The sequence below is a fragment of the Nicotiana attenuata genome, unplaced genomic scaffold, assembly GCF_001879085.1.
Source record: "Nicotiana attenuata strain UT unplaced genomic scaffold, NIATTr2, whole genome shotgun sequence".
In the NCBI taxonomy this organism is placed as follows: Eukaryota; Viridiplantae; Streptophyta; class Magnoliopsida; order Solanales; family Solanaceae; genus Nicotiana; species Nicotiana attenuata.
The window spans coordinates 179,319-201,769 of record NW_017672091.1 but is presented as its reverse complement, the minus strand read 5'-3'; the positions used below and the strand labels follow the sequence as shown (position 1 = coordinate 201,769).

The 22,451-nt window shown below is 37.8% G+C and overlaps 1 protein-coding gene across 1 annotated transcript; it reads left to right on the top strand.

Moving 5' to 3' along the window:
* The first annotated feature begins 461 nt into the window (after window positions 1-461).
* LOC109211748 lies at window positions 462-22,133 on the top strand. Its single transcript, XM_019375320.1, has 4 exons — window positions 462-735; window positions 20,102-20,154; window positions 21,391-21,459; window positions 21,603-22,133. Exons 1-4 carry the CDS (start codon window positions 462-464, stop codon window positions 22,131-22,133), a joined length of 927 nt encoding a protein of 308 aa, XP_019230865.1.
* Window positions 22,134-22,451: the final 318 nt, after the last annotated feature.

Sequence of the window (22,451 nt, the reverse complement as noted above, 5' to 3'; positions counted from 1 at the left end):
AACTTCTAAAAAGTCAACAAAAGTCAAGCCCCGGGACCGCCCGGTCAAAACCCGGGTCCAAAGGTAGGTCTTGACTACCCATAGCCCCATGAGTCCAAATATGTGTTTTGTTTTCAAATCCGAGTCTTATTCGACTCTCAAATCCCGAATTTTCATTTTTCAAAACTTTGACAAAAACTCCAAATTTTCCATAGTTTTCCAATGAATTTGATGTTAAATATCGTATAAAATCATGAAATATAGTTGTAAATTGATTAAAGATACTTACCCAATGATTTGGTATGAAAATCTCCTCTCAAAATCGCCTCACCTCGAAGCTAGGGTTCAAAAATATGAAAAATAAAGCAAAAACTCGGAATTCTCAACACTTAACAGGTTGGAGATGTCGCATTTGCGATAGGGGGTTCGCAAATGCGAACCCAGTAATTGCGAAAAACACATCGCAATTGCGAACCTGAAGGATGTCTGCTGAGGTCGCATTTGCGACAAAAACTTCGCAAATGCGAAGACCAGCCTTCGCTAATGCGGTTGGTTCATCGCAAATGCGAAAACTGCCCAGTCGCCCAGGCTTCGCAAATGCGAGGTTTCTTCGCAAATGTGATGGCCGCATTTGTTTTCAAAACCTCGCAAATGCGAAGATACCAGAACCAGAAATTAAAAACTATGCAAGAACATTCCGAAACCAGTTCAAAACTCACTCGAGCCCTTGGGGCACTAAACCAAATATGCAAACAAGTATAAAAACACAACATGAACTCGCTCGCACGCTCAAATAATCAAAATAACTTCTAAAACCACGAATCGGACGCCAAAACGCATGAAAATAAAATTAAACTTCAAGAACTTCTAGAATCACAACCGAGTATCCGAACCCTATCAAATCAACTCCGAATGGTGCCATATTTTGCAGACAAGTCACATATGACAAGACAAACCTACTCAAAGCTTCAAATCACGCATGATAACCTCGAAACGATGAATCACACCTCAAGCCAAAATTAATGAACTTTGAAACTTCAACTTTCACAACCGATGCTGAAACCTATCAAATCACCTCCGATCAACCTCAAATTTTACACACGAGTCACATATGACAATACGGACCTATTCTAACTTTAGAAATCGGAATCCGACCCCGATATCAAAAAGTCCACTCCCGGTCAAACTTTCCAAAAATCCAACTTTCGCCAATTCAAGACTAATTCCACTACGGACCTCCAAATTACAATCCGGATGCGCTCCTAAGTCTAAAATCACTCAAAGAAGCTAACGGAACTGGCGAAACTCCATTCCGTGGTCAATTGCCAAAAAGTCAAACTTGATCAACACTTCCAACTTAGAACATAAATCTTAAAGTTCATTCCCCCAAATCGATTCCGGATAACTTGAAAACCAATTCTGACAATTTACGCAAGTCATAATACATCATGCGGAGATACTCGGGCCCTCAAAACACCGAGCAAAGTGCAGATACCCAAAATGACCAGTCGGGTCGTTACAACATCTCTCCTAAGCATACACTTAGATAGTAAGTAAAACCTAATTGTTGACCAAATAATTAAGTAATTATGCACAAAATTAAAGAAATAATCATAAAGCGGTAACTCGTATAGATGGAGAAATATTTGTTGAACTTTAATTTTAATGGTTACCCACAAACCCAGAACAAAAGAATCTAGTAACGCATAGCATTCATCTCAAACCAACATTCAAACTTCATAAACTACAACAATAACAAACTTCAAATTCATAACTAACAAGTATAAAGGAAGAACATTGGAAATTCGTCGCCGATTTCATTAAAATTCGCTCCTCATATGTTCCTTGCCTCCAAAGTAGCGTATTCCCCTCTAAAGATGTAGCATGAGGTTTATATATGGCCTAGAGTGTGTAGGAAGTTTCACTTCCCAACCCCAAATAGGCTGGGAAAACCCACAGTGCACGTCCCTAGATGCGAGGACGAGAAAACATCCCCTTTTTTCAGCTTTTTTGGCGACGGTGATGTCGGCCTATTCTATATCTTTTGACGTTATTCACCTTACTTGTTTTTTATTTTGATGCTAATTCGTGCAACATTTGAGCTTAATTGAGTTTATTTAAGAATACATGGATATGAAGTGGAGAAATATTGCATGAAATGGTACCTAGAAGCTACAAAATAGAGCACAAAAAAAACATTGCAAGGCCATTAAACCTCACAGCTTTAGACAGTACAAGGCCATTAAATCTCACAGCCTTAGACAGTGCAAGGCACTGTATAGCGCGCTAAAGTTGGCGCCGCTGATGGCGCAAGGCATGGTAGTTTTGGCGCCTTGCACTGTTATTTCAGTGCCCCTGATGATGCCCCCGCGCTAACGATGTCTATCCGAGCCACTTATGTTTCCTCCTCAGTTTTGGATGTGTACACTTGAGATCTACCTTATAAATACCTCCTAAAGCGAGTTTTTCGAGGGGTATACATTATTGGAGAGGCAAAAGGCTACTAAACATTTGGAAGCAATGAATCACAAGAGTTATTCTCTCTGTTCTTTTTTAGTCTATAGTTTAATGCTTTTGAATATTATCATGAATGTTTATGAGTAGCTAAAATCTTTCATCTAGGGTTTGATAGAACCTATTGGGGGATAATTTTTCACAGTGTTTTATATAAATTTGCCATTGACTTTTCTATACTTGTTCGACTACGTGATTATTGTTGTTGATTAAAGGTCTCCCAATTGAGTATGCCTATTTAGTGTGGATTGCTTGGAAAAGGATACACATTTAGGTAGTTGTTGAACAACATCACTCTAACGTATGTGAGAAATCAATAGAGAGAGTTTAAAGGTGGGTTTAGGAATAGCGAAACCTTGGTGTGATTTTTGTGAGCAGTGAACTAGTGTCATCTAGCGTGAGGGGCGGACCCACATCTAGCGTGAGGGGCGGACCCACATGGGGTCAAGAGGGTTCATATGAACCCGCTTCGTCGAAAAATAATAATGTATATATAAATATGTTTTTTCTTTCTTCCAAAAATTAATGGTATAAAGATTATATTGAACCTGCTTCAAACAAGTAAAACGCCTAGCCTGTTGGTAAAGACGGTTCAAATTTTTCACATAGTCCTGAGTTTGAAACCGGTTACTAACATTTGCCCTCTATTTTTATTTTAATATACATCTGTTTTCCTATAAAAACGATGCCGTTTATGTTTTTTAAATATCCCCCAATTCCCAAACAAATAGCCCCAATTTCCTAAGTTAAAAAATGATCGGTTCTAAATTTCTAATCCCAAACCTTTCGATGCCTCTCTCTCTCGTTCAATTTCAAAGAGAATTTCTTTCATAGTCATCTCCTCCATTATCCCTTGTCGAGAAGGTCGTCTCTCTTAAAGACAAAAGGATTCATCTTGGTATCTAACTAAATGTCCACGTAATCATAAGCAACAATTCAAGTTTTCCAATTTCCAATACTTATTTCTCTTTTGCATAAAGATTTAATCCCAATAAATTTCCTTCACCTTTATGTGCTTTCTTCTCTTTGTTGTAGTTCAATTTCAAAGAACATTGCTTCATAGTCGTCTCCTCCATTAGCCATAACCCACTGCCGCTTCTCGTTGGGTAGCCGCCTCTCTCGCCGTCAGCCTATCAATTGTCACTATCAGGTTTCTCTTTGATTTTTAATATTTTTTTCTTTCAGTTACAAAGCCTAAGAAGGGCAGGTTTTTCAATTTTCTAAATGTATGTGCTTTCTTATCTTTGTGCTTGTGCATCTTCTATTGGTTTAACTACAACAGTTAGTCAGTGATGTGTCTCTCACTCTATTGGTTAATCTTATGGCTAAATCAATTATAGTCGTAGCCCCAAATAAAGTTATGTATATTTGTTATATGCCGAGAGAAATTGATGCTATGGAATCGAAATAGTTGGTCTTGTATTATTGTTAGTTAAATTTGATGCAATGAAAATTAAAGTAGTATGGAATTATGGATAGTCGAGAGAATTTTGATTCTACGACTGCTGGCTTTCTTATGGACTCTCTCCAACTATCTCGGAAGATCACCTTTAGTTCTTCTCTAAAGGTCATATATTATATACTTAATTCTCTTCTTTTACTACACACTCTCACTAACACATCAATGATCCATTTTCTGATGTTTATTGTAAAGGTAGAGTGGTAAAGTCTTCGTAGCATGGAATTATATGTGGAGATCAGAAGGGGCTGGATTTGCAGAGTTTAATGATCTATTGTTTGCTGTTATTCATGAACGAACGTTTCATTGCAATAGTTCTGTAATCTGATGAGTGGTCTTTACTTGGGTTGTCTTCGCTCACATTAAAAAGTTATAAACCATAAAGTAAGTCAAATCAAAATCTCATAATAGGACTAAAGTTCCAAAATCTTAGCGTATTCTTTTACTTTTAATTCTTATTATCCATGCTAGTTTAAATTTAAGGTTAAACAAATATAAAATATTCTTCTAATTCTAATTTAATTTGGTAATTCAGTTTGTGTTACAATGAAGAGATTTTACCCTCCAGTATTGTCACGCCCCAAACCTGAAGAGGCATGGTCGGCACCCGGTGCCATGCTCGGCCCGAGCGTACCACTCTGCAACTGTGAACTATAAAGGGGTAACCCTCAACATAGGCCGATGAGGCCGTATTCTGAATCGTCTGAAAATAACGCCTCACTCATCTATGGGGTAAATAAATTAAAAAACTAATATATATATATATATATATATATATATATATATATATATATATATATATATATATATATATATATATGCAGGCCGACGAAGCCGCCATGAACATGTACCTAATATACAAAATATACAGGACTCATCTACAAGCCTCTAGATATAACTGAACTGTACCATGGTCGGGACACGGCCTCGACCTACCCATCAAACCTGTATATATAAAATGGACTCCAAGGACTAGACCAACTCCGAGGAAGTGGAACTTACCAACCAAGCTGATGTTTGACTCTGTCTGCTGGGAGGGTCTGTCCAACTATCAATGAGGACCTGCAAGCATGAAATGCAGCGTTCCTAGCAAAAGGGACGTCAGTACGAAATAATGTACCAAGTATGTAAGGCAATGGAATAACTGAAAGCTGAAACTAAACTAATAATATAATAACTAAAAGTAACTAGGAGTCAAAGATAATCTGAAGATATTCTTACCTGCTGATACTGACTCAACTCTCTCAATATAGTAAGTAAAATAGTTGTCCGGGCTTATAAGGCTCGATATGTGTAACTGCTCTGCCGTAGTAGGCTCGTTCATAGGCGTTCGGCCATACTAGGCTCTGTATCTCAGATCGAATAATTCCTTTCATGCATTCTCATCTTTCCTTAAAAGTAAGCAATTACTTCTCATGGTCGTTCTGCCACTTGTTGCATGAATACTTGGCTTATCTTAGTGCCCACACCTATTGTCATTTCGTGCAACTCATATGATCTCGAATATTACTTTTGATTTTACTTCTCGTTCCTTAGTCACGACAGGTGCCACTTTCTTATGGAGTGTATACGATGTTGTAGTGAGACTGTTGTTACAAGACCATTATTTATTTAGGTCACTATGCTTAGTTTGAAGCCTTCTTCCTTATTTCCTCGGCTAGCCTTTCATCGTAGCATTTAGGGAAGACTCTCTGACTCTTGTAAAGCTGTGAGCTTATCCCATCATATACCTGACGGAATTTTTGATGTTCTTACTCACCTATAAATATCCTTAGTTACATACCTCCGTGCCCTTGTTCTCGTAGGGTTACTTCAGAACTAAAAAAAATTCTTTTTTTTTGTCTCCCCCGTGGCACTCTCTTTTTTCCGTAACACTTTTACGTTTACTATAACTACCTTAACTCCTATCTGAATATTTTTCAAGGATTACGATGTCGTATCTACGAGACTGAATTCCCTATGCTGGAGTTCACTAGGTTTATCTTGCACGATCTGCTGATTTATCTGTATCCTCTTGTTTAGCAATATCTAGGCTTATCCTAAATCAACTACTAACTACTCGTTGGTCCATTCTCATATCCACATTCCACGTAATCTCTCTTGGGTTGTTTCCTTTGTCTTAACTTACCTATCGCATTGGCTCCCTATGTATCAAGTGTTCATTCGCACTTATTTATCAATAATATCCTGGGAGGGATCCTTTATTGCATCTCCCGGCCATCGTGCTTGTATAATGTTCTGGAGTCGTAACATATATGTAGGATCTAAATAAATGCAATCTCACCCCTTTCGCCTTTTTACTGCATTCTTCCTTTACTAGTCCATAGTTACCTCTTCATCTTTGGCATCTTTTCACATCTTCATTGGTTCTTACTTGCCTTGAGGTAACCCTGCTATACCAATGATAACTAAATTTCTTAGTGCGAGAGTGACACCTAGTGTAATTTGAACACTTAGTCCCTTAAGCATGACTCTGCTCATATTGCTTGCTTTAGGGAAGTGTCTTCCTAAATGACCTTTAAAGGTTATTCTTCTGTTGTCCATTCTATTATTTTCGAAACACAATTTCTTAAATTCTTACGATACCAACTATTATCGAATACTTTGTTCCCTAAATCATGTTCGATATTTTTTTTCTTGTTTACTAGCCTATGTTGATTTCTATTACTCCGGGGGGTCTAGCTTAGCCTTCTAGTAATTACGTTGGAGTTGCCAACTCATTTTCTCGAAATGAGGATATGACTTTATGTCTTATACTCTTTTGTAGTCTCAAGGCCCGTCACCTCTTGTCTTTTCCTTGACTTGACTATAGACTATGTCATCCTGTCATATTATGATTTACCGTTACCACCCTTTTATCACATCTTACTCGTAATGCTTCATTTACTCTCTTCTTATTTTCCTGCTAATATCTCTGTCTATCACATTATTCTGAAAGTTTCATCAAAACCTTGTTTTACTTTTAGCTCCGTGGATCATTCCACCATTTTTGGGTTACTCTAAGCCCAGCTGGATCCTGAGGTCCCATCTTTCTCTTAAACAATAAATGTTAGCTCCCATAGGGCATCATTGAGATGGGTATGGCCAATTGTATATACTTTTGTTACTGTTGACGGTAACTCAAATACTTATATTTCTCTGCCAGAATTGTAAATATTGATAATCTTCACTAACTGGGTACCACGCACCCTTCTTCATCTTGCTTCTTTTACTTGTGAAAGTTGTGTCTACCTCCTGGTTCTCTTATTGTTTTTTACCATATAGGGGTATAGATATTCATGCCTTAGGTTTCCTTATCAAGAAGCTTACATTCTTAGTACACACATGATCTGTTGAAGACCTCACATTTACTCATCGTAAGCATGATGCAAAATCGAACTTTTCTGACTTAACTCTTCTATAGCCACATTCAATCTCTTACCAACTGTCTTTCAGGATGTAGGTATCATTATATTATGAGTAAAATAAAAGTTAGCAGTTTGAATCTAATAACTGAGCTCTACCACACGATCTAGAGTAAGAAGAAAGAGTGACAGTCCTGAATGCCCTGTAGCCTCCTACATATAAGTGTGGTGCACAATACACCCATAAACCAGACACTACTAGACACGGCTTGTAGACTCCCTAGGACAGAACTGCTCTGATACCAAGTTTGTCACGCCCAAAACCTGAAGAGGCATGGCCGGCACCCGGTGCCATGCTCGGCCCGAGCATACCACACTGTAATTGTGAACAATAAAGGGGTAGCCCTCAACTTAGGCCGATGAGGTCGTATTCTGAATCGTCTAAAAATAACACCTCTCTCATCTATGGGGTAAACATACCAACCAAGCTAATGTTTGACTCTGTCTGCTGGGAGGGTCTGTCCAACTATCAATGATGACCTACAGGCATGAAATACAGCGTCCCCTACAAGAGGGACATCAATACAAAATAATGTACCGAGTATGTAGGCAACGGAATAACTAAAAGCTGAAACTCAACTGATAATATAATTGATGAAAGTAACTAGGAGTCAAAGATAATCTGAAGATATGCTTACCTGCTGATACTGACTCAACTCTCTCAATATAGTAAGTAAAATAGTTGTCCGGCCTTATTAGGCTCGGTATGTGTAACTGCCCTACCATAGTAGGCTCGCTCATAGATGCTCGGCCATACTAGGCTCTGTATCTCATCCATTTTGGGCTCGCTCATAGGCGCTCGACCATAGTAGGCTCGGTATATATCTCACCATCTAATCAGAGGTTTCTCAATAGGAGCCTGCCCATCGATTGTTGCTCGATTGTGGTGAAAATACTATATATATATATATATAGACTCTCTGCTCTCCTAGCTTACAGAAGACAAAACTAAACTGAATATGAAGTCCCGATAAGGGAGAATGCTGTAACTTGTGAGACTAGGAAAATGTACATAAATTCAATAACATGAACTTCTCTTTATGTCTCGTTATCAAACACATGTAGTTACTGGATCATGCCAAAATGAATGAAAGTTTTATCCTTAACATACCTTAACTCTGTTGAGTCCTTAATACCTTCCAAGAAATTCATTAAACAACTCAACTCAATCTACCACAACATAAGGAAAAATCAGTGCGGAGTAAAGGCTAAGTTCGCAACTTAAACTAGTAGCTCGTTTATGTAAATTTGGTCAGCATCTCCCCTGTAACAAGGCCCTCCTCCAATACCATATACCAACAACACCAAGAACACCATAATAAAAACATTTATGAATCATTTTCCAACCCCATATTCATCACAATATACCACAAAACAGCCCACACGCCCTAATCACTTCATACATAAAACGACAATCAAAGTAGTGCCAAACAACCTAAAAAGTGTAACCACGAATGACCAGCCCACCATTCTGCCATAATGTGGTATTTCTCCATACCTTTTTTTCTCCAAAATTCCATATAACGTCAGCACAAGAGGCCAACACGGGTGGACTATAAAACAGTCCACTAAAAGTGAAATAAATCGAACTCACGGCTTCCGATCACCGTCCCGTGAGTTCTAACAATTAGGAAACCAATTTATCAAACTTCCTAGATATTTAAACACTTGAATACAGAAATTAGATGTTTTCTTAACTATTAAGTACTTTCCAAAACTCAAATTACACAGGAAAAGAGAGGCGATATAGCGATACTTACGTCGTGGGGATCGTTCTAGTGCTATCGCTTTTTGATTTAGTACCTGGGATGTTAATATTCTTGGAAACCCTTGTGGATAGCTTGAGGATAAGTTTATGGGTCTTATTCTGGTCGTGGTATGTGGAAAAGTGAAGAAAGAGATGACATAAGGCCTATATATATATATATATATATATATATATATATATATATATATATATATATATATATATATATATCAATTTTTGAAATGTCAAAGAGGTGCTAGCTTGGCACCCTATTATTGGCTCTTCAGATGCTTATATCTTTTTATCCGGATGATGAAAAACGGTTAAGAGAGTTAGAAACTACATTCCAATACCTTCAATTTGGTATATAATTTGTCCCAAAATGACCTCATATAACATACGAAATGTATTTCTCAAAAAGCTTTAGTGACACACCTACTTGTCACCTATGCAGTCTGCGTAGTCTCGCAAAACTGCAAATATCTCTCTACTCCTATGTTGTATCGACGAACGGATTAATGAGTTAGAATATAGACTCGTAAATTTTCAATTTGGTAGGTCGATCATCCCCTAATTCCAAGTATATTGGGAGAAAAGCTCCGCTACATTTGGCCTCGTTTTCAGCACATTTATGAATGTAACTTGTGATGACCTTTGCCAACTTTTGTTCCACAACTCGCTTGACTTAAAAACGTAACACACAACTATCATAAGCCTAAAATAACTCATAACATAACCTCCTTATCACGTTAAGAATCCTAGTCTCACCCCAAAGTTCATGTTATAACATTCCAAGCTTATCGACTTTCGACGAAACTTATTTTCTTCAATTCGTTTAGCTTCTAAGACTTCCAACCCTCTTTGTATTTGGTATTCATGATCTTAAATATTTGTAACCTCCATGGTATCATGATTAACTTACTTTATGTACTTTCAAAGGTTATCTCATTTCTGATCTTACCTCAATTGACTTAAGACGTACTCTTACGTACGAAAACATGGGGTGTAACATCATTCCCCCCTTAGGAACATTCGTCCTCGAATGTTGGATGATGCGTTTATCAGTCTCATAAACCATAGATGTTACGAATATTTTAATACTATCATTGCCATATATGCAACTGTTCTGTGAATAAATCCGAAGTCTAGGGCATTCCCCCCTTTAGGCCTCTTTCTACACCACGACTTGTGGTCGGAATGCTTCCAATCTCGTAACTGTTTCTACCTTATGTCATGCAGCCTGTACGACTCTGTCCTTATATGTGCGCATATGTGACTCTTCTCCCCTTTGTCCTATAGCTTTTAGCCAATCTATAGGCCTCACTTTGTGAACATATACAGAACTATGACAAGTTGTCCCTCTAGGCATCTATAGGTGTACTGAACTACTTCGCTCCGTACTTGTCGAACTTACGACTATTGTTGTATCTTGTTTCGTAGCCTCGGTTAGCTATGCTTATGGATTTACTACATCTAGGTAGGTCATACTATACAATAACACTTACTTCAGTCTATTATTACCGAGGTTTGCTATGCAACTCCAGGTTACTCTCTCGCTGCATATTCTATATGTATAAATCTAAGTCCTTTAGTTCTTCCTCATTACTATTCATCTTAAGAATAACGGCCTAATATCATCTATTTCTTTGGAATTTTTATCCACCTATTGTTTAATCACCTTATGTTGATCTATAATCTACCATTGATAACGTGAAACCTCTTATGTAATGCATTATCGTTAGGTCTCACGTCGCATCGGGGAACATCTGAAGTTATTTGCCTGATCCACCTAGGGACGATACAATAATTCATTAACCGTATTTCATAGCATCCAAATATGATTCACCTTTTGGGGTAATTTAATCCTGTACAATTCATGAAATCTCTTTTCTTTGAATCATTACCCAATCAAAGACATAAATGTCATCCTCTTATCTATCATAATTACACCCTTATTCTACCACTAGGGCAGCATTCCATCTCTTCTAAATTCTCCTAGTCTTAAACTCCTTTGAGTTCACTCATGCTATACTGAACTTTTTATAACTTTATGGAAACCATCAGCTCTCTTGTTGTGATGTGTTTAATCCCGAGGACTTATCTATTCTCGCCACCTTCTCACTCACCTATTCTTATCCTTACTCATTTCTACCTAAAACCTTGTCGCTCTACCATACTTTAGCTTGCGACCTACATATATATGTTAATATTACTCGCAACCTTCCTTTAACTTGCAAGCACTATAGATTTCCTTATGTTATTCTGGAACCTCAAGCAAGACATCATATCGTCTCTAACTTTTATTTACTCTCTTAACTAGACCTCTCTGTACCTGAAAACTATAGGCTGGAAGATATACCAGTGACGACACCACTATCATTTGTGGATACTGAATCACAGTGCTTCTAACCCTCTATATGAAGTCTGGACTATTCGCAACCTTCTGCACTTGAGTATATTGTACCTTCTTCACCTTTACCTTACTTACCATTAAATCTAGCATCGTATTTTCTGTCTCTTTCATAACTACCCTTCAACATAGGTGGAATTCACATCCACAACTTGGAGCTCTACTATAATACTTGCACCGCTGGTGCACAAAATATCCAACGGAAGCTTCATACTTACTCCTTATGAGGCTACTTTTCTAACTGGCTTTATCATAGAGCCGTTATAGAATATGACTGATGTACTATCTCTCTTGTACCTCTGATATTAAGAGTGATTTTGTAGTGTTTTGAATCACGATTTCTATACTTATCGGGGTCTAATAATCATACTCCTAATTCATTTAGCTGATGTAACTCTTTAGTTTCCTCTTCTATCTCAGCCTTTAAGTAGGCTTACTTTATCTTCTAATCTGTGGCTCAGGGTATCAGTTATTACTTTAGCCCCTCGTGGACGCTATGGAATATCCATGATATAACCTTCTAGCAATTCAAGCTTTTGTCTGTGACGTCGAGGCAGTTCTTTCTTTTAACTTATACTGGAGTCTCCCATAGTTGTATCATTATCAACATATATGTTGCATGGATGACACTCCAAAATCTTAAGTGCGTTCATAACGTAACTAACTCTGGGTCGTAGATCGATAATTCCTTTCATGCCTTCTCATCTTTCCTTAAAAATAAGCAATTACTTCTTATGGTTGTTCTGTCACTTGTTGCATGAATACTTGGCTTATCTTAGTTCCCACACCTATTGGAATTTTGTGCAACTCATATGATCTCGAATATTACTTTTGATTTTACTTCTCGTTCCTTAGTCACGAGAGGTGCCAATTTCTTATGGAGTGTATACGATGTTGTAGTGATACTGTTCCTACAAGATCATTATTTATTTAGGTCACTATGATTAGTTTGAAGCCTTCTTCCTTATTTCTTCGGCTAGTCTTTCATTGTAGCATTTAGGGAAGACTCTCTGACTCTTGTAAAGCTGTGAGCTTATCCCATCATATACCTGAAGGAATTTTTGATGTTCTTACTCACCTATAAATATCTTTAGTTACATACCTCCGTGCCCTTGTTCTCGTGGGGTTACTTCTAAAGTCAAAAAAAAATTCTTTTCTTGTCTCCCCCGTGGCACTCTCTTTTTTCCGTAACACTTTTACGGCAACCATAACTAACTTACCTCCTATCTGAATATTTCTCAAGGATTGCGATGTCCTATCTACGAGACTGAATTCCCTATGCTAGAGTTCACTAGGTTTATCTTGCACGATCTGCTGATTTATTTGTATCCTCTTGTTTAGCCACAACTAGGCTTATCCTGAATCAACTACTAACTACTCGTTCGTCCATTCTCATATCTATATTCCACGTAGTCTCTCTTGGGTTGTTTCTTTGTCTTAACTTACCTCTCGCATTGGCTCCTTATGTATCAAGTGTTCATTCACACTTATTGATCAATAATATCCTGGGAGGGAACCCTTACTGCATCTCCCCGTCATCGTGCTTGTATAATGTTCTGGAGTCATAACATATATGTAGGATCTGAATAAATGCAATCTCACCTCTTTCGCCTTTTTACTGCATTCTTCCTTTACTAGTCCATAGTTACCTATTCATCCTTGTCATCTTTTCACATATTCACTGGATCTTACTTGCCTTGCGGTAACCTACTATACCAGGGATAACTAAATTTCTTAGCGTGAGGGTGAACACCTAGTGTAACTTGAACACTTAGTCCCTTAAGCATGACTCTGCTCACATTTCTTGCATTAGGGAAGCGTCTTCCTGAATGAGCCTTAAAGGTTATTGTTCTGTTGTCCATTCTATCATTTTTGGAACACGATTTCTAAAATTCTTACGATGCCGACTATTATCGAATCCTTTGGTCCCTAAATCATGTTCGATTTTTTTTTTCTTGTTTACTAGCCTATGTTAATTTCTATTACTCTGGGGGGGTCTAACTTAGCCTTCTAGTAATTACGTTGGAGTTGCCAACTCATTTTCTCAAAATGAAGATATGACTTTATGGCTTATACTCTTTTGTAGTCTCAAGGCCCGTCACCTCTTGTCTTTTCCTTTACTTGACTATATACTATGTCATCTTGTCATATTATGATTTACCATTACCACCCTTTTATTACATCTTACTCGTAATGCTTCATTTACTCTCTTCTTATTCTCCTTCTAATATCTCTGTCTGTCACATTATTCTGAAAGCTTCAACAAAACCTTGTTTCACTTTTAGCTCCGTGGATCATTCCACCATTTTGGGTTACTCTAGGCCCAGCTGGATCCTGAGGTCCTATCTTTCTCTTAAACAATAAATGTTAGCTCCCATAGGGCATAATTGAGATGGGTATGGCCAATTGTACATACTTTTGTTACTGTTGACGGTAACTTAAATACTTATATTTCTCTACCAGAATTGCAAATATTGATAATCTTCACTAACTGGGTACCACGCACCCATCTTCACCTTGCTTCTTTTACTTGTTGAAAGTTATGACTACCTCCTAATTCTCTTATTGCTTTTCACCATATAGGTGTATAAATATTCATGCCTTAGGGTTCCTTATCAAGAAGCTTACACGTCTTAGAACACACATGATCTATTGAAGACCTCACATTTACTCATTGTAAGCATAATGCAAAATCGAGCTCTTCTTACTCGACTCTTCTACAGCCACATTCAATCTCTTAACAACTGTCTTTCTGGATGTAGATATCATTGTATTATGAATAAAATAAAAGTTAGGAGTTAGAATGTTACAACTAAGCTCTACCACACGATCTAGAGTAAGAAGAAAGCGTGACAGTCCTAAATTCCCTGTAGCCTCCTCCTTATAAGTGTGGTGCACAACACACCCATAAACAAGACTCTACTAGACGCGGCTTGTAGATTCCCTAGGACAGAGCTGCTCTGATATCAAGTTTGTCACGCCCCAAACCTGAAGAGGCGTGGCCAGCACCAGGTGTCATACTCGGCCCGAGTGTACCATTCTGTAACTGTGAACTATAAAGGGGTAACCCTCAACTTAGGCCGATGAGGCCGTGTTCTGAATTGTCTGAAAGTAACGTCTCTCTCATCTATGGGGTAGACATACCCAAAAGCTGCTATATATATATATATATATATATGTGTGTGTGTGTGTGTGTGTGTGTGTGTGTGTGTGTGTGTGTGTATGTGTGTGTGTGTGCAGGCCGACGAAGTCGCCACGAACATCTACTGATATACAAAATATACAGGACTCGTCTACAAGCCTCTAGATATAACTGAATTGTACCATGGTCGGGACGGGGCCTCGACCTACCCATCAAACTTGTATATATAAAATGGACTCCAAGGTCTAGACCTAGTAACTCCGAGGAAGTGGATATTACCAACCAAGCTAATGTTTGACTCTGTCTGCTGGGAGGGTCTGTCCAACTATCAATGAGGACCTGTAGGCATGAAAATGTAGCGTCCCCAGCAAAAGGGACGTCAGTACGAAATAATGTACCGAGTATGTAAGGCAGCGGAATACCTAAAAGTTGAAACTGAGCTGATAATATTATAACTGAAAAGTAACTAGGAGTCAAAGATAATCTGAAGATATGCTTACCTGCTGATACTGACTCAACACTCTCAATATAGTAAGTAAAATAGTTTTCCGGCCTTATAAGGCTCGGTATGTGTAACTGCTCTGTCGTAGTAGGCTCGCTCATAGGCGCTCGGCCATCCTAGGTTCTGTATCTCAGCCATTCAGGGCTCGCTCATAGGCGCTCGGCCATAGTAGGTTCGGTATATATCTCACCATCTGATTATAGGTTGCCAAATAGGGGCTTGCCCATCGATTATATCTCGATGGTGGTGAAAATACTGTATATATATAGACTCTTTACTCTCTTGGATAACGGAAGACAAAACTAACCTGAATATGAAGTCCCGATAAGGGAGAATGGTGTAACTTGTGAGACTAGGAAAATGTACATAAATTCAGTAACATGAACTTCTCTTTATGTCTCGTTATCAAACATATGTAGTTACTGGATCATGCCAAAATGAAAGAAAGGTTTATCCTTAACATACGTTAACTATGTTTAGTCCTTAATACCTTCCAAGCAATTTTTCAAACAACTCAACTCAATCTACCACTATATAAGGAGATCCAAAATCAGTACAGAGTAAAGGCTAAGTTCGCAACTTAAACTAGTAGCTCGTTTACATAAATTTGGGCAGCATCTCCCCTGTAACAAGGCCCTCCTCCAATACCATATACCAACAACACCAAGAACACCACAATAAAAACATGTGTGAATCATTTTCCAACCCCATCTTCATCACAATATCCCACAAAACAGGCCACACCCCCTAATCACTTCATACATAAAACGACAACCAAAGTAGTGCCAAACAACCCAAAAAGTGTAACCACGAATGACCAGCCCATCACTCTGCCATTATGTTGTGTTTATCCACACCTTTTCTCCTCCAAAACTCCATAAAACATCAGCACAATAGGCCAACATGAGTGGACTACAAAACAGTCCACTAAAAGTGAAATGAATTGAACTCACGGCTTCCGATCACCGTCCCATGAGTTCTAACAATTAGGAAACCAATTTATCAACCTTGATTGATATTTAAACACTTGAATACAGAAATTAGATGTTTTCTTAACTATGAAGTACTTTCCAAAACTCAAACTACACAAGAAAAGAGAGGCGATATAGCGATACTTACGCTGTGGGGATCGTTCTAGTGTTATCGCTTCTTGATTTCGTACCCGGGATGTTAATATTATAGGAAACCCTTGTGGAGAATTTGAGGATAAGTTTAGGGGTCTTATTCTGGTCGTGGTATGTCGAAAAGTGAAGAAAGAGACGATATCAGGCCTATATATATATCAATTTTTGAAAAGTCAAAGAGGTGCTAGCTTTGCACCTTATTATTGGCTCTTCTTCAGATGCTTATATCTTTTTATCGGGATGATGAACAAACGGTTAAGAGAGTTAGAAAATACATTCCAAGACCTTCAATTTGGTATATTATTTGTCCCAAAATGACCTCATATAACACACGAAATGTATTTCTCAAAAAGCTTTAGTTACACACCTACTTGTCACATATGCAGTCTGCGTAATCTCGCAAAACTGCAAATATCTCTCTCAAATAACTTTAGTTACACACTTACTTGTCACAATCTGCTGATTTATCTGTATCCTCTTGTTTAGCCATAACTAGGCTTATCCTGAAACAATTACTAACTACTCGTTGGTCCATACTCATATCTATATTCCACGTAATCTCTCTTGGGTTGTTTCCTTTGTTTTAACTTACCGATCTCATTGGCTCCTTATGTATCAAGTGTTCATTTGCACTAATTTATCAATAATATCCTGGGAGGAAACCCTTACTGCATCTCCCCGCCATCGTGCTTTTATAATGTCCTGGAGTCATAACATATATGTAGGATCTGAATAAATGCAATCTCACCCCTTTCGCCTTTTTACTGCATTCTTCCTTTACTAGTCCATAGTTACCTCTTTATCCTTGGTATCTTTTCATATCTTCACTGGCTCTTACTTGCCTTGCGGTAACCCTACTATAGCAGGGATAACTAAATTTCTTAGCACGAGGGTGACACCTAGTGTAACTTGAACACTTTGTCCCTTAAGCATGACTCTGCTCACATTGCTTGCTTTAGGGAAGCGTCTTCCTGAATGACCCTTAAGGTTATTCTTCTGTTGACCATTCTATCATTTTCGGAACACAATTTCTTTAATTCTTACGATGCCGACTATTATCGAATCCTTTGGTCCCTAAATCATGTTCGATATTGTTTTTTCTTGTTTACTAGACTATGTTAATTTCTATTACTCTGGGGTCTACTTAGCCTTCTGGTAATTACGTTGGAGTTGCCAACTCATTTTCTCGAAATGAGGATATGACTTTATGGCTTATACTCTTTTGTAGTCTCAAGGCCCGTCACCTCTTATCTTTTCCTTTACTTGACTATAGACTATGTCATCCTGTCATATTATGATTTACCATTACCACCCTTTTATCACATCTTACTCATAATGCTTCATTTACTCTCTTCTTATTCTCCTTCTAATATCTCCTTCTATCACATTATTCTGAAAGCTTCAACAAAACATTGTTTCACTTTTAGCTCCGTGGATCATTCCACCATTTTGGGTTACTCTAAGCCCAGCTGGATCCTGAGGTCCCATCTTTCTCTTAAACAATAAATGTTAGCTCCCATAGGGCATAATTGATGTGGGTGTGGCCAATTGTACATACTTTTGTTACCCTTGACGGTAACTCAAATACTTATATTTCACTACCAGAATTGCAAATATTGATAATCTTCACTAACTGGGTATCAAGCACCCATCTTCACCTTGCTTATTTTACTTCTTGAAAGTTGTGTCTACCTCCTAATTCTCTTATTGCTTTTCACCATATAGGTGTATAGATTTTCATGCCTTTAGGGTTCCTTATCAAGAAGCTTACACGTCTTAGTGCACACATGATCTGTTGAAGACCTCACATTAACTAAGCGTAAGCATGATGCAAAATCGAGCTCTTCTTAATCAACTCTTCTATAGCCTCATTCAATCTCTTAACAACTGGCTTTCTGGATGTAGATATCATTGTATTATGAATAAAATAAAAGTTAGGAGTTTGAATCTTATAACTAAGCTCTACCACACGATCTAGAGTAAGAAGAAAGAGTGACAATCCTAAATTCCCTGTAGCCTCCTCCTTATAAGTGTGGTGCACAACATACCCATAAACAAGACTCTACTAGACGCGGCTTGTAGACTCCCTAGGACAGAACTGCTCTGATATCAAGTTTGTCATGCCTCAAACCTGAAGAGGTTTGGCCGGCACCCTGTGCCATAGCCGGCCCGAGCATACCACTCTGTAACTGTGAACTATATGGGGTAACCTTCAACTTAGGTCGACGAGGCCGTGTTTTGAATTGTCTGAAAGTAACGTCTCTCTCATCTATGGGGTAGACATACCCAAAAGCTGATATAAATATAAATAAATAAATATATGTATATATATATATATATATATATATATATATATATATATATATATATATNTATATATATATATATATATATATATATATATATATATATGCAGGCCGACGAAGCCGCCATGAACATCTACTGATATACAAAATATACATAACTCGTCTACAAGCCTCTAGATATAACTGAATTGTACCATGGTCGGGACAAGACCTCGACCTACCCATCAAACCTGTATATATAAAATGGACTCCAAGGTCTAGACCTGGTAACTCCGAGGAAGTGAATCTTACCAACCAAGCTAATGTTTGACTTTATCTGCTGGGAGGGTCTGTCCAACTATCAATGAGAACCTGCACGCATGAAAATGCAGCATCCCAGCAAAAGGGACGTTAGTACGAAATAATATACCGAGTATATAAGGCAACGGAATACCTAAAAGCTGAAACTGAACTGATAATATTATAACTGAAAGTAACTAGGAGTCAAAGATAATCTGAAGATATGCTTACCGGCTGATACTGACTCAACACTCGTAATAGAGTAAGTAAAATAGTTTTTCGGCCTTATAAGGATCGGTATGTGTAATTGCTCTGCCGTAGTAGGCTCGCTCATAGGCGCTCGGCCATACTAGGCTCTGTATCTCAGCCATTATGGGCTCGCTCTCGGCCATAGTAAGCTCGGTATATATCTCACCATCTGATCAGAGATTGCCCAATAGAGGCCTGCCCATCGATTATAGCTCGATGGTGGTGAAAATACTGTATATATATATATAGACTCTCTGCTCTCTTGGCTGACAGAAGACAAAACTAAACTGAATATGAAGTCCCGATAAGGGAGAATGCTGTAACTTGTGAGGCTAGGAAAATGTACATGAATTCAGTAACATGAACTTCTCTTTATGTCTCGTTATCAAACACATGTAGTTACTAGATCATGCCAAAATGAAAGAAAGGTTTATCCTTAACATACCTTAACTCTGTTGAGTCCTTAATTCCTTCCAATCAATTCTTCAAAGTGTATGAATCATTTTCCAACCCCATCTTCATCACAATATACCACAAAACAGCCCACACCCCATAATCACTTCATACATAAAACGACAATCAAAGTAGTGCCAAACTACCTAAAAAGTGTAACCACGAATGACCAGCCCACCACTCTTACATTATGTTGTATTTCTCCACACCATTTCTCCTCCAAAACTCCATAAAACATCAGCACAAGAGGCCAACACAAGTGGACTACAAACAGTCCACTAAAAGTGAAATAAATTAAACTCACGGCTTCCGATCACCGTTCCGTAAGTTCTAACAATTAGAAACCCAATTTATCAACCTTCATTGATATTTAAACACTTGAATACAGAAATTAGATGTTTTCTTAACTGTGAAGTACTTTCCAAAACTCAAACTACACAGGAAAAGAGAGGCGATATAGCGATACTTACATCGTGGGGATCGTTCTAGTGTTATTGCTTCTTGATTTCGTACCCGGGATGTTAATATTCTAGGAAACCCTTGTGGAGAGATTGAGGATAAGTTTAGGGGTCTTATTCTGGTCGTGGTATGTCGAAAAGTGAAGAAAGAGACGACATAAGGCCTATATATATCAATTTTTGAAAAGTCAAAGAGGTGCTAGCTTTGCACCCTATTATTGGCTCTTCTTCAGACGCTTATATCTTTTTATCTGGATGATGAACAAACGGAGAGTTAGAAACTACATTCTGAGACCTTCAATTTGGTATATTATTTGTCCCAAAATGACCTCATATAATACACGAAATGTATTTCTCAAAAAGCTTTAGTTACACACCTACTTGTCACATATGCAATCTGCGTAATCTCGTAAAACTGCAAATATCTCTCTAATCCTATGTTGTATCGATGAACGGATTAATGAGTTAGAATATAGACTCGTAAATTTTCGATTTGGTAGGTCGATCATCCCCTAATTCCAAGTATATTGGGAGAAAAGCTCCGCTACATTTGGCCTAATTTTCAGCACATTTATGAATGTAACTTGTGATGACCTTTGCCAACTTTTGTTCCACAACTTGCTTGACTTAAAAACGTAACACACGACTATCATAAGCCTAAAATAACTCATAACATAACCTCCTTATCACTTTAAGAACCCTAGTCTCACCCCAAAGTGCATGTTATAACATTCCAAACTTATCGACTTTCGACGAAACTTATTTTCTTCAATTCGTTTAGCTTCTAAGACTTCCAACCCTCTTTGTATTTGGTATTCATGATCTTAAATATTTGTAACCTCCATGGTATCATGATTAACTTAATTTATGTACTTTCAAAGTTGATCTCATTTTTGATCTTACCTTAAATGACTTAAGACGTACTCTTACGTACGAAAACATGGGGTGTAACAAGTATTTTCCAAGTTGTCACAATCAAATTCATCCTCTCCAATTGCTACTCCCGTGGAATAAAATTTAAATCAATCAGAAGAGCAACTTCAATCCTCTAAAAGACAAAGACAAGGAATAGATCTCGATTCTTTACCGACTGATCCAAAGGAGAGAATACCCATTAGAGTCTATCGTCCAAATGAGCGTGATGAGATTAGAAGAGAATATCTCCGAAGAGGTCCTTACCAACCCCGATATCATAAGTTTCCTAAAAGAGGTTTTTCGGGCTTGAAGCACCATTTAAATGCTAAATGGTTTGATGAATATCATAATTGGTTGGAGGGTAAAATCTCTTCATTGTAACACATCGCCTCCACCTTGATGAGCGCATTCATCTTGATGTTTATTATTTTTGTTGGTACTTATTTCAGGATGAATGCATTCAACAAGGTGGAGGCGCTGTATTTTCAAGTTTAGAATTTAAGAGTTGGGCACAAAAAGTAGAGATTAGATATGCATGTTGGTAAGTCGAGAAGTATTCATAATCAGGAAAAAAGGAAATGTGAAGATCTATTAAATCAATTCAAACTTCATTTGATAGGCAATCTAGTAAAACCGAGCTTGAATACAAATTTGCTTGAAGGCTTCAATTGAGGTGGTAAGACTCCTATTGAATCAAGGATTGGCATTACGTGGACACCGTGAAGATAAATCATCATTAAACAAGAGTAACTTTCTTGAGATTCTTTTATGTTATGCAAAGAGGTGTGATCAAATCCGTGATCTTGTGTTGAAAAAGGCTCCAAAGAATGATCAGTTAACTTCTCATAAAATTCTAAATGATATTATCATTGCATGTAAGAATGAAACGGTTAAAGCAATTATGGATGATCTAAATGGTGACTTTTTTGCGTTGCTAGTTGATGAATCATGTGATGTATCACGCAAAGAGCAATTAGCTATTGTCTTGCGATATGTTAATAGATGGGAATATGTGGTGGAGCATTTTATTGGGATCGTTCATGTTCGTAATACTAGTGCTTTGTGTTTAAAGGAAGAAATTGTTGATTACCTTGCTCAATATTTTTTGAGTTTATATTATGTGTGTGGACAGTGCTATTATGGAGCAAACAATATGCAAGGGGATCTACGTGGCCTTAAAACTTTGATTTAACAAGAAAGTAAATCAGCTTATTCCATTCATCATTTTGCACATCAACTTCAATTGACTCTTGTTGCGTTGTCCAAAAAGTAGGAGAACTAGTATTGTTGGTTTCTAATGTATTGAATATAGTGGGAGGCTCTTTTAAATGTATGGATGATCTTCGAGAATCTCAAGCAAAAAAGTTCAAGAGGCATTAGATATGGGTGAACTTGAAACTGGTAGGTGTTTGAATCAAGAACTTGGTCTTGCTAGAGCTGCCGACACTCGTTGGGGTTCGCACTATAAATATTTTGAAAAACTTTATTTTATGTTTCGCTCAATTGTTGA

What these genes read in the sequence shown, in the direction of transcription:
- LOC109211748 (XM_019375320.1), top strand. Translation starts at nt 462, where the DNA reads ATGTCTGCTGAGGTCGCATTTGCGACAAAAACTTCGCAAATGCGAAGA. An exon ending in TAAACCAAATATGCAAACAA is followed by an intron (nt 736 to 20,101) that starts GTATAAAAACAC and finishes TTAATATTCTAG; the next exon opens with GAAACCCTTGTGGAGAGATT. An exon ending in TTAAGAGTTGGGCACAAAAA is followed by an intron (nt 21,460 to 21,602) that starts GTAGAGATTAGA and finishes ATTTGCTTGAAG; the next exon opens with GCTTCAATTGAGGTGGTAAG.